The sequence below is a fragment of the Erinaceus europaeus genome, chromosome 3 (genome assembly GCF_950295315.1).
Source record: "Erinaceus europaeus chromosome 3, mEriEur2.1, whole genome shotgun sequence".
Lineage (NCBI taxonomy): Eukaryota > Metazoa > Chordata > Mammalia > Eulipotyphla > Erinaceidae > Erinaceus > Erinaceus europaeus.
In genome coordinates this window covers 53,174,044-53,185,683 of record NC_080164.1, presented here as the reverse complement: position 1 = coordinate 53,185,683, position 11,640 = coordinate 53,174,044, and the positions used below count along the sequence as shown (strand labels likewise).

The 11,640-nt window shown below is 39.6% G+C and overlaps 1 protein-coding gene across 2 annotated transcripts in view; it reads left to right on the top strand.

Moving 5' to 3' along the window:
• The first annotated feature begins 1,733 nt into the window (after positions 1–1,733).
• Positions 1,734–11,640, top strand: part of UGP2 (UDP-glucose pyrophosphorylase 2) — a 53,210-nt gene continuing 43,303 nt past the window's right edge. Inside the window, exon 1 of one of the 2 annotated variants that reach the window (XM_016195428.2) lies at positions 1,734–1,953. Coding sequence is in view for 1 of the 2 variants with exons in the window: in XM_016195427.2 (XP_016050913.1) it covers positions 2,979–2,997 (19 nt within the window). In the remaining variant the exon portion in view is untranslated. Of the gene's footprint in view, positions 1,954–2,501; positions 2,998–11,640 lie in introns of those variants that run through there. The other variant, XM_016195427.2, reaches the window with a different exon arrangement.

The following is an 11,640-nucleotide window of genomic DNA, read 5'->3' as shown; positions in this document are numbered from 1 at the left end:
TTGTGTTATCTCTTCTTCTTTCTGTGTATAGCTCCATTTGAATGAAAAAGCAGCCCAGGAACAGTGAAATCATGCATGCATGAAGTCTTGACTCTACCCCCAATTTCCCCCGTTTTTAGTTTTCAAAAAGTAAGGAACAACCCTGAAATATAAAAAGATTTAGTGATATTAAATTACTAGTGGTAATTAAGTATATATAAGCAAGTTCCCATTATATACCAAATAGTTCCCAATCACTAAATCTAAAAAGCCACTAAGAACAATGCTTAGAAATAAGGCAACTGGGAAGCGACTCCCCTGCAGGTGGGGAGCTGGGGGATCAAACCGGGATCAAACCGAGATCCTTACATCGATCCTTGTGCTTTGTGCCACCTGGCGTTTAGCCCACTGCGCCACCACCCGACTCCCTGGCTTTTCCTTTGTTACTTGCTTAATAACATTTCCATACAAATACGTGACGATGAAAATCAAGATTACTTTGTGTAAAGAGTGAGTCATTTCATATTTTAACATTCTTACTTTAGGGAACAGGAGATGGCTAAGCTGGAGAAAACAAAGCATGAGGACTTGGGTTCCAGTCCTGCACCATATCAGAACCAGGTGGAGTGGGCTTTTGGTGTCTCTCCTCTCTCTCTCTACTTTCCCCTTTCTGCTATCTCTCACTTTCTCTCTTCCTTCCTCTGAAAGGGTATAGAATAAAATAATTGGAGCCTGGGGAAGCCACTCAGCAGTGATATGCACATACCCCTCAGTTCATTCCTTAATAGTGCATTAAAACAAGAACAAGGACAACCCATATTTCCTAGGCTGGCTAGAACTGCCCAGAACTCTTTAGGCCTTGCTTGGTTTCTCGGAGGCACCTGAGAGACTGGCTGAGTCACGAAGTTTAAAAGTAAAGACAGATACCCCCGCTGAAGGTGACAAGGCCCAAGTCTTAACAGGTAGGCGGGTTGAAAAACGCAGCCCGGAGCTGGCTGGGAGCCCGCAGGCACTCTTGCGTCCACATGCCATGAGCAACGTTTTATCTTTTGACATTCTATCCTTGGGGACTTCAAGTAGCAAATCTTGAGGGGGTAACTTAAAACATTTCCCCTCTAACCGGAAAAACTTTGCTTATCACAGCAAAAATCTCTTCAGGAAAAGGACCCTGGGGTGGGAATGTGTGGGGGGCGGGGGGGGGGGGAGGGACGGAGGTTTGGACGGTGGTGCTTCTGGTGGAAGAACCCTCAGGTAACCCTTAAAAGCACTTCCTGTCAAACCATACGGGTTCAGTGCTTACTGATACATCTTCGCCCTCCTCACGTAGAGAGTAGAGTTAGTATTCACTTAGAAGGGCCCCTGCTTTCTTCCGGCCGTAGGGGAAGATCTATTTGCAAACTCTGGTACACCGGAACACTTTTACAGTCTGGAAAGTAACCATAGGTACTTCAGGTCTTCTCTTTCGATGAAGTATCTGTGGAAAGTTGGGCATTGTACTGGGGCGACAGCCCTTGTTCCGGCGCCGCAGGTGCAGTTTTCACGCGCTGGACCCCCAAGTCTGGCTCCGTGCCCACCTCAGCGCGACTCTCAGCGGCCTTACTCGCCCCGCCCTCTGCCACCTCCGCGTGTCTCATTGGCCAGGCCCTGCGTCTGCCTCGACTCCTGATTGGCTACTGCTTCTGTCGGTCTGCGCGGCGGGGACATTTCCGCATCGAAGGGGGGCTGTTCCATATGGAGGGGGAGGGAAGGTGGTTAGGAGAAAGTGAGGGTTCTGAGTGTCAAGAGCCAGTGATCTAGGTGGGCGAAGGGGGTCGGCGACTGGGTTACGATCCCTGTGAGGGGTTCAAGCTGTGCATGTGGGAAGAGAGAAAGGGAGAGAGAAGGGGACCTTAGAGGTGACATTCTCTGTGAGCCTTCTTCCTGGGGCGCCATAAACGCCCCCAATTTCCCAGCTGCTAAAGGAAGAGGAGGAAGGTGGGTGTCCGTGGCGGTTTGGGGAGGGGAGAGGCGGGGCGGTTTTCCCGTGACTTCCCCCCACCCCCTTGAGGATGTGTTTCCCTTTCTGTGTGAGCTGTGAGCCCTTTTCCTGGGCTGGCCCCATGGCCCCCGATGCAAAGGGGAGGGGAGACTAGGCTGTGTGTGGGGAGGGCAGCAGCTCTCCAGGGTGAATGCCCCGTGGACCCGGGGCTGCAGTGCATCCCCGCGGGAGGCCTTGCAGTGTCGCCGTAGGAGAGAGGCGATGTCGTGTCCGGCCCCTCCTGGCAAACAGCGGAGGCCGGGTTTCAGGGCTCGCAGTCGGAAGGCAGGAGCTGGAGGCCCGCGCCAGTCCGCGCGGAGTTCTAGCGCCTCAGGGACCTGGGGTGCTTATGGCTGGTGGGGGTGACTGCACTCACTGCTCTCCTCCTGCGGGCCTCCCCCGAACCCCCACCCCTGCTCGGTCACGGGCTGCTGCTGACCCGTGTTTCCCCGGGAGCTGGACGGAGGAGACTAGACGGCAGCGCCGGGAGGGGGAGCCCGGGTGTGCAGCCCTTCGGTGCCCGCAGCAGTCCAGCTGCCGAGGGCGTGGGGAGCGGGGGGCGGTGAAATCACCGCTGTAGATCCGCCTCTTTCATTGATGAAATTTAAGTTCGTGTGGTTTAACCTTTTCCGGGAGTCTCCAGCTGGCTCTCACTTGTGTCAGGAGCACAGTGTAGGCAGTAGTTCCAGGCAGGCTCAGTCTAACCAAGTTTTCTGTCTCGAAGTGGGGGGGAGCTTTTACTTCTCTCTCTCTCTCTCTCTCTCCCTCCCTCCCTCCTCCTCCCCTCATTTTGAACCAATTTTAATCACTTTGAACAAATACTCTCTTAAGTGGCTAAAGATAGGAGAAAGATCAGAACTCATCGATTGTTAAGGAAGAAGAGAGATCTGTCCCATAACGTGACTCCTCTTGAAATTAAATATATATGTATGTATATATATATATATATTTACAAGCCAGAGTGTTTTAATAAAGCCCTAAAATGTCGAGATTTGTTCAAGGTAAGACAAGATTCTTCTTATTGCCCGGGTTGCTTCAGCTGAATTTGGGTAGGCATAGTCGAGGTTGGTGGGAGGTTTGGAACTGGAAATGTTCATGTGAGATGCTATTTGCAAAAACTCTTTCCCCCCCTGTATTGACATCAAATCTGCTGGGTTGGCATTTCAAATATATATGATTTCTACCCCAGTGCCCTTCTAGGTTTGGTTCTGCCTCCCTGAAATCAGGTTAGTGACACTTTGGCTTCCCAGAACTGTGCCTATAAATGATGATAAAACAGGAATTTGGCTGTTGATAACCCCTGTTTTTCCTGGTCGATGTCAAGGTATCTCTGTGTGCACGGACAGGAAGAGAACAAGGAGAAGTGAGCAAATGCAGGCAGGGTTTTTCAGGACTGTTGGAAAAGCTGTAGTGCTTTTGGCTTCTACTTGATTTGAGTGTACGTGGTTTGAGTCTCAAATTCTTTTATTGCGAAACTGGGAGTAGCTCATTGAAGCAGGAGGTCATTTCAGTAGGAGAAATGATTTTGCTGCATTGCTTTGTTTATTCTTTTCCTTCTTTGAAATCTAGAATGATTAGTAGGATTTCTTTGGAAATTTGGAAATTGACGTCTAAATCTTACATTTGCACTTAAAACTGATTAGAAAATGCCTCTCAACTGTGTTAAGCAGTTAGTTGTATATCTTGAGTTACGTGTTCCTGACACTATACACATTTACATTGGTGCTTCCTTATTCCTCAATCGCTCAGATATGCAAATAAACCCTTTCTTATAGATCCTACAGTGTGATCTTCAACCATCTTACTGAACATACAGCTACTAAAATTCACAACTATTTAGTGTGACAATCAGCAAGTGTTGGTTATACTTTTTAAAAAGTTACCAGAAACTAGTAATGGACTAGTAAGTTTTACATCACTTTATTAACTAGTCTTTGAATTTTATAAAATAAAGTTAAGAACACTTGACTACCTGCATTATTATGGAAATAGATGAGACACTTAGTCCTGCCTTTAGCATTAGTTTGGAAATCTCACTTGTCATTAGACTTTCAAATTTAGGTTATATTTTATATGTGATGAGAAATGCTGCTTATGTTCTGATTGGATAAATGTCTAGGTCAAGATTAGAAAAAGCAGAAATAATTTTAAAATCTGCTCATTTAGTAGTAACAACAAAAATTTAATTACCAGAAAGCTAGTATTATACAAGGATAAACTACAAAAAAAGCTGTTAAGTCACTTCTCTTTAAAAGTTATGGAGTTTATTAAACTCCAAATTTCCCTTGGAGTTTGCAGAAGTGGTACATTTTGAATGATTTTATAGTCTTGGGTTCTAGTTCTTATTTTCAAAAAATTCAAAACCAAATTCAGAACCCAATGGTTGCTATTTATGTTCTCCTTTCTTTCTCTTGACATTCACTTAAAAAATTATCTTAGGTATGCTACTGTTGGGTATATCTCGTTCAGACTACTGTTATGATTCAGTCCAAAATCCTCATTGCACTTAGTTGCCTTGCATTTAAATGGTTGTTTCCCTTCAAAATTGCGGATTTGTACAAACCAGGTGACCCCCCCCTTGCTTTTTTTAACATGCTGATGCTCCTGTTTATCATTTCACTTTTATACTCCAAGTGTAAGGCCATATTTTTTATTTATTATTTGATAGAGAAAAATTGAGAGAGAAGGGAGGGATAGGGAGAGAGAGAGAGAGACAGAGAGAGAGAGAGAGATCCCTGCAGGACTGTTTCACCCCTCATGAAGCTTTCCCCCTGCAGTTGAGGACCAGGGGCTTGAATTAAGGTCCTTGCATATTGTAACATGTGTAACCAGGTGCACCACTCAGCCCCTGAACCCATATTTATTTAATTAACTGTGCTAATAAAACTAACTGACTTTCTCCACAGGTTAATTTTCATATGTAAGAGTCAGGATTTTTGGTTTTGAAAATTTTTTTTATCACATTGATGTTTCTTAAAGTATTTATATCACTTTTCAGGGAAAAGATGATAGACTATTCAGTTCCTAAGTATTTTCATATGTTGTCTCATTTAAAGCTTCACAAGATCCTGAGTTATTAGATTTTTATCATGATCATGTAGCTGAGGAAAGTTGTCTTACCCAAAGATTATGGCTAGAAAGCAATGAGATTCACATGTGAATATATCTAAAAGCCAATGTTGTTTCTAGTACCTTTTGTAGTCTTTTATGTTAAAAACTTAATTTGAATGACTTGTTTCTCCAACTAGACTGTCAGTTTCCTGTGGGTACAGATAGTACAGTATTCCTGGAGGAAATGCAGTATCTTACAGTACATGTTTAAAAATAATTTGTCATGCCTGACAAATGAGAAACATCACTTTCCATGTACTTGTTAGTAGGCTAGCCTTATACTATAATTATAATTTTTGGGTTTCTTGTATTATAGCACATCTTAGATTACATACATGTTGAGAAAGATAAAAGGGTTTGGATGTTTGGATTTATGTTTGAATATTTTTTCTATATTTATTTCTTTTCCCTTTTGTTGACTTTATTTTTTTATTGTTGTAGTTATTATTGTTGTTATTGATGTCGTCGTTGTTGGATAAGACAGAGAGAAATAGAGGACGGGAAGACAGAGAGGAGGGGAAGACAGAGAGGAGGGGAAGACAGAGAGGAGGAGAGAAAGATAGACAACCTGCAGACCTGCTTCACCACCTGTGAAGCGACGCCCCTGCAGGTGGGAAGCTGGGGGCTTGAACCGGGATCCTTAGGCCGTCCTTGCACTTCACTCCATGTTCGCTTAACCCACTGCGCTACCGCCCAACCCCCAAAGTCTTTTTTTTTCCTCCTGGAGCAGTGAACCACCAGCTTCTGGTGAGGATAGGCTTTGAACCTGAAGCTCTGTCTGTTTGCCTCAGAGTCCACAGGCAGATCCACTATACCAGCTCTGCACTCAGCTATGCTTGAATCTTGTTACTAACCACTGATCTTAGATGCATGACTTTTCTTAAATTCACTTTTTTTCCCTTCCTCCCTCCCTCCCTCTTAAGTTCACTTTCTTATATAAATGTGTATATTAATGCTTATATTATAGATCTCTGAAGAGGTAAAATGAGATAAAGTATGTGAGTGTATTGGTTACATATTAGATATCCAGAAATGCTACTTTTCTTTCTTAAAAGTGATAGCGACCTTTCAAATAGCCTTGCCACTATAAGTACAACCAGATATCATCAACAGAAATAGACAGAAACCAAGTATGATAGTTCTTTATTTTCCTGTTCCATGTTTGATGCTCAGGCCCTTAATATGATAAGTTCATATGCTGTTTTGTTGGTCACTGGGGCATAACTACTCCTGGCTGTTTCAGATAAAAGTGACAAAGGTAGGTAGGGGCCAGGCTTGGTGAAGTAGGCACTCTCCCAGATAAGTGGTCTTGCTGACCTGAGAGTTGATATGTTTTAACATAGGAAGACTGGAGATATATGAACAATAATGGGAATATATAGTTGATGACAGGTTTTTTTCAGTTCAGTCAACAACAACAACAAAATCCTTGAGTGCTTTTAAAAGTTCAATGTACCATATTTGGATATCTTGTGTCTTTCTTATGGTGGACACTTGAAGTTTATAAGATCTGGGTATTATACTGGTATGTTGTATACATGTGTTTTTGAATGTTCTGGATCTTGAGATTACTACACTTGACTTGGAATCTGACCCTTAAATTTAGGCAAGGAGCTTTATAAGAAAGTTGGTTATCTCTATTCTCAAGCACTTTGACCACTCATTAGTAGATAGAAATGTTCAATGAATAAAAATGCTTAATGTCAATAGACATTTCTATATGAATTATTTGGCCAAAAGAAGAGTTAGCCTTTCTTTAGGCATCTCCCAAATTTGTATTCCTCAGACACGTAAGAAATTTATGGGAAGACTGTTTCTTTCCAGGATTTGGGGCATAATTCCCTTGTTGGTGTATACTGCCTCATGTCATCTTCCTCCTACCTGTGAAATTTCTTCTTCAGCTGCTGGTTTCTTCTCTCCAGGGGTTGTTGCAGGACCTCTAATTTTCCTAAGTAAATATGAGTAGTAACTATGTGAGAAGGGATTCCTTGTCAACATGGTAGGTGCTAGGGGTCATTAGCAGATGTAATTTATTTTTAGGGAGTAGGATTGTCAGTGGGTATCATCTGGAATTTTGCTTTTAAAATGTTCTGAGAGCTGGGCTCGGGTGATTATGCAAAAATAATTTTATGCCTGAGGCTCTGAGGCCCCAGGTTCAATCCATAGTACTACCATAAACCAGAGCTGAGTAGTGCTCTGGTGTCTATGTCTCTGTCTCTCTCCCCCTTTCTGTATCTCCCTCACTAAAATAAATAAAACATTTTTTTAAAAGTTCTGAGAACTATAGGGTAATATCACTACATGATTTGTAAATGGTAGAGGGATAATTGCTATCAAGCTAGCTAAGGTCATATTGTGTGCTTATCCTATATTTTAGAGGAACATAAAAAAACTTTAATAACTCATCTAAGTAATGTTAAAAAAATAGTCCTTTAACTGTCTTAAACTGAGGTATTTATACTAAAGAGGAATCATTTATGTACCCATGTCACTTAAATATTTGAGGCCTGTCAGCTTTTTTTTTCATTTGTTGGAGTTACCTTTTCATGACTTTTTTTTTTTTAAGGATTTCTGTTTGGTAGCTACTAGCCTGGGAGGATTAGCTGAGTTAATTATAACTGGAGGGGTCTCAGATGAATGAAAGGATGACAAGCATTCTGGTGCCTAATTGTGGATGTCAGGTTGTGTCCTGGTTCTTCTCAAATCCCGATACCAAATTTAGCCTGTTGCTGATTAGATGACAGGGATACTTTAGTCCAGGGGGAATATAGTACAGATCTGAGCTAAGACTAGAGATGGCAAAGCAATGACCAAGTCACATGTCTCATTTTTTAAAGTTGTGGTTTAAGATTCATTGTATTGCAAAAAGAAAACAAAAAAAAAAACAAAAAAAGATTCATTGTATTGCTAGAGAAATTGGGTTTATGTGTGGAAAAGAAGACTATTACTATATTTTTGTTAAGTCCAGAGTTGCAGTATTATAAATAGAAAATTAATGAAAATTCAAAATAAATATTTTCCCATGGATTGTTTTATTGATAGGGAAAAGAATAGTAACTACAGTGGGGGAGCATAGACATTTTGACTAGGTGATTAATGTTCCTACTGCCAATGGGGGGCAACACATGTCTTTATTTTTGAGACCCTGAAAAGGATATCACATTACATATGTAGTACTGCATCCAGCAACATAACCAATTTTTAATTATGAGTAAATTCCATAAAAGTCTTACATAAGGAGTAATATTTAAAAAAGGTCTGAGAATTGGCTAAGAACCCACATACCATTAACATGTGAGGCTCTGGGTTTGTTCCCATGAACCACATGAGAGCACCATGGCAACAGCACCAAAGACAAAAACAAATAGAGCTCCATGTATGTTGGAGCAGTGCTCTGATGTTTTGTCCTTTTTTTTACTTTCCCTTTCTTCCCACCTTTTTTCTCTATGTAAATAGTAATAATAATAATAATAATAATAAATTGGACCAGGAAGGCAGCTCAGCAATATCAAGTATGTGTGAGATCCTACATTCTTCTTTAGCACTGCATATTAGGGGAGGGGGTGGGATGTGGAGATCAGGTTATGGGAATTGTGCGGAATTGTACCCCTCTTATTCTATGGTTTTGTTAATTTCTCATTTCTTAAATAAATTATATATATATATATATATATATATATATATATATATATATACTGCCCAGGCTCAGTGGATAGGCATTGGATTCTCAAGCACAAGGTCCTGAGTTTCATCCTTCATATCACGGTTCCAAAGTGATATTGATCCTCTCTCTCTCCTCACACATTCATAACTACACAGATTAGTAGAATAGACTTAAGTGCTCAGAAATAAGCCCACACAGCTATGTGCATCTCATTTTTGACAATGGGACCCAAAACACTAAGTGGAGAAAGGAGAGTCTGTTCAAGAAATGGTGTTGGGAAAATTGGGTTGAAACATGAAGGAGAATGAAACTGAACCATCACATACAAAAGTAAGCTTCAAACAGTTCAAAGACTTGGATATTAGTACAGAAACTGTCAAATGCTTTTAGGAAACCATTGGCAGAACTCTTTTTGATAAAAGCTTTAAAAACATCTTCAATGACTCAGTTCCAACATCAGGAAAAACAAAAGTAAACTTGTGAGACAACATGAAGTTGAAAAGCTTCTGCACAGCAAAAGGAACCATCACCAAAACAAAGAGACACTACAGAATGGGAGATCGTCATGACTCATACATCAGATAAAAATAAGAACTCACTGACTTCATAAAAACAAAAACAAACAAACAAAAAACCCACCAATCAACTCCATTAAAAATGGGGAGAGGACAGGGACAATATCTTCACTGAGGGTAGCCATATAGCCAACACACAAAAGAAAAAAATACTCAGTCACTGATTGTCAGAGAAATATAAAGACTGTAGTGACATATCACTTCACATTGTGAAAATATCATACATGAGAAAAGACAGAAGCAACAAGTGGTGGCAAGGATTAGAGGAAAAGGGAAACTTTTAGGAAACTATCCTAAAAGTAAGCACCCCTCTCCTAGGAATCTATCCAAAGACTACAAAAACACTTGTTCAAAGAAGTCTTTGTATACCTATGTTCATAGCAGCACTATTTGTAAAAATCCAAGTTTGGAAGTAACCCAGATGCCCAGTGACAGATAAGTGATTAAGAAAGTTGTGTATATTTGCAATAGAATACTACTCAGCTATTTAAAATGACAAAATCATCTCAGATGAAACTTAGAGAAGTCATGTTAAGTGAGATCAGTCAGAAAGGTAGAGGAATACCAGATGATCTCACTCATAGGTAGAGTGTAAGAAACAGGGAAAGAAAGGCATAACATAAAAAAAAAATGGCATAGATGAGACATGATCTCTTATAGCAATCCAAGGAGGTGGAGAGCAAGAATTTGGGACTCAGTACACAATGACTGAGGAGGATCTAAGTTGGTGGTGGGAGTAGTATGCAGAAACCTATCATGGAAAGATGAGGGGTTGTACCCATGTGATAACAACTATCTTGTAAATCATTATTTCCTTAATAAAGCAAACAAATACTTGGAAGGAAAGATCCTTTTTTATTTTATTTATTTTTAAATTTTATTTATTTACTGCATAGAGACAACCAGAAATCGAGTTGGAAGGGGAGAATAGAGAGGGAGAGAGATAGAGAGACACCTGCAGCACTGCTTCACCACCTGTGAAGCTTTCCCCCCCGCTGCTGGGGACCAGGAGCTCAAACTGAGTCCTTGCGCATTGTAATATGTGTACTCAACCAGGTGCACCACCACCTGGCCCTGAAATGGAAGATTATTTTCACAAGATCAAAGGTAACAAAACTTAATCTTTTATCAGTATTGATTTGGAATATATGGGGTATGTGTATGCATTATACTACATATTGCAAATTATTAAATATGTGAATATATAAAACATATATATGAGAGAAAGAGTGAATAATTAGGAGAATGAGACAATATTAGCAAGCATTTCATCTGAGTAAAAAGTATGTGGGTATTCCTTGCAAATTTCCATCAAATTTGAAATTGTTTTTGAAATAAAAAAATAAAGAGTTGAGGTAATAAAAACTTTGTTTCTCAGCATGGACCTGATAGTGTCTATGGCTAAATTGCCCTCGTTCTTCTAGAAAAATGGCTGACTGTCATTTGTTAAAACCAACCAAGGAAAAAGAAATTGAGGAATTAAGAAATACTAACTGGTATAGTTATCTAGTTAACACTTTTTGAAGTACCATTTTAATATTTTGAAGTAAATTGAAGAATAACATTTAAAGGCTATTACTGTAAGGTATTAATTTTGCAGTGTTTTCTTACAATATTTTCACAGAACACATTCTATATATGTTATTTTTTCTTCATAGAAAATTATAGTAAATTTATTAATTGTAGTAACTATGAATTATAGTAAATTTAATTAAAAATAGAATGCTTAATTTGTGTAAGGAACATTAGTTCTCAGAATGATAAAATGTGGTTTTATAGTTTTCACCAAATTGTTTTTGGTGTCTTTTACAGAAGTAAGGTATTAGGTGTTCCCAAAGTTAATATAGACAAAGAATTGAAATTCTGCTAACTCTGGATTATCTGTAAAAATAAATAAATTAGAGCTGACTGTATGAAATTTCTGTAATGCTGTTCATCTTGATATTTAAAACTTATATCAGTGGATTATGTAAATATCAGCAATGTTGGCCTGGAATTATGATTCAGTAAGGGAAGGTTTTGAGAGTTTGAGATTTAGTGAATGAGAAAATAGGATTTACATACCATCTTTTCGATTGCTTGAGATAGATTCAGAAGCTGGAATTTTTCTTCTTTTTTATCCTATCTCATTTTATTTTTATCACCTTATACTTATTTATATTCCAAAAAATACATTATTCACCTTTTTAAAATTTGAGCTTGGCAATTGTAACATCATTTTTAAGTGGTCTGGTACTTTTCCTTTTTATAATCAGTATATGTGAGTCATCCACATTCTTGTGTATTTTTATTAT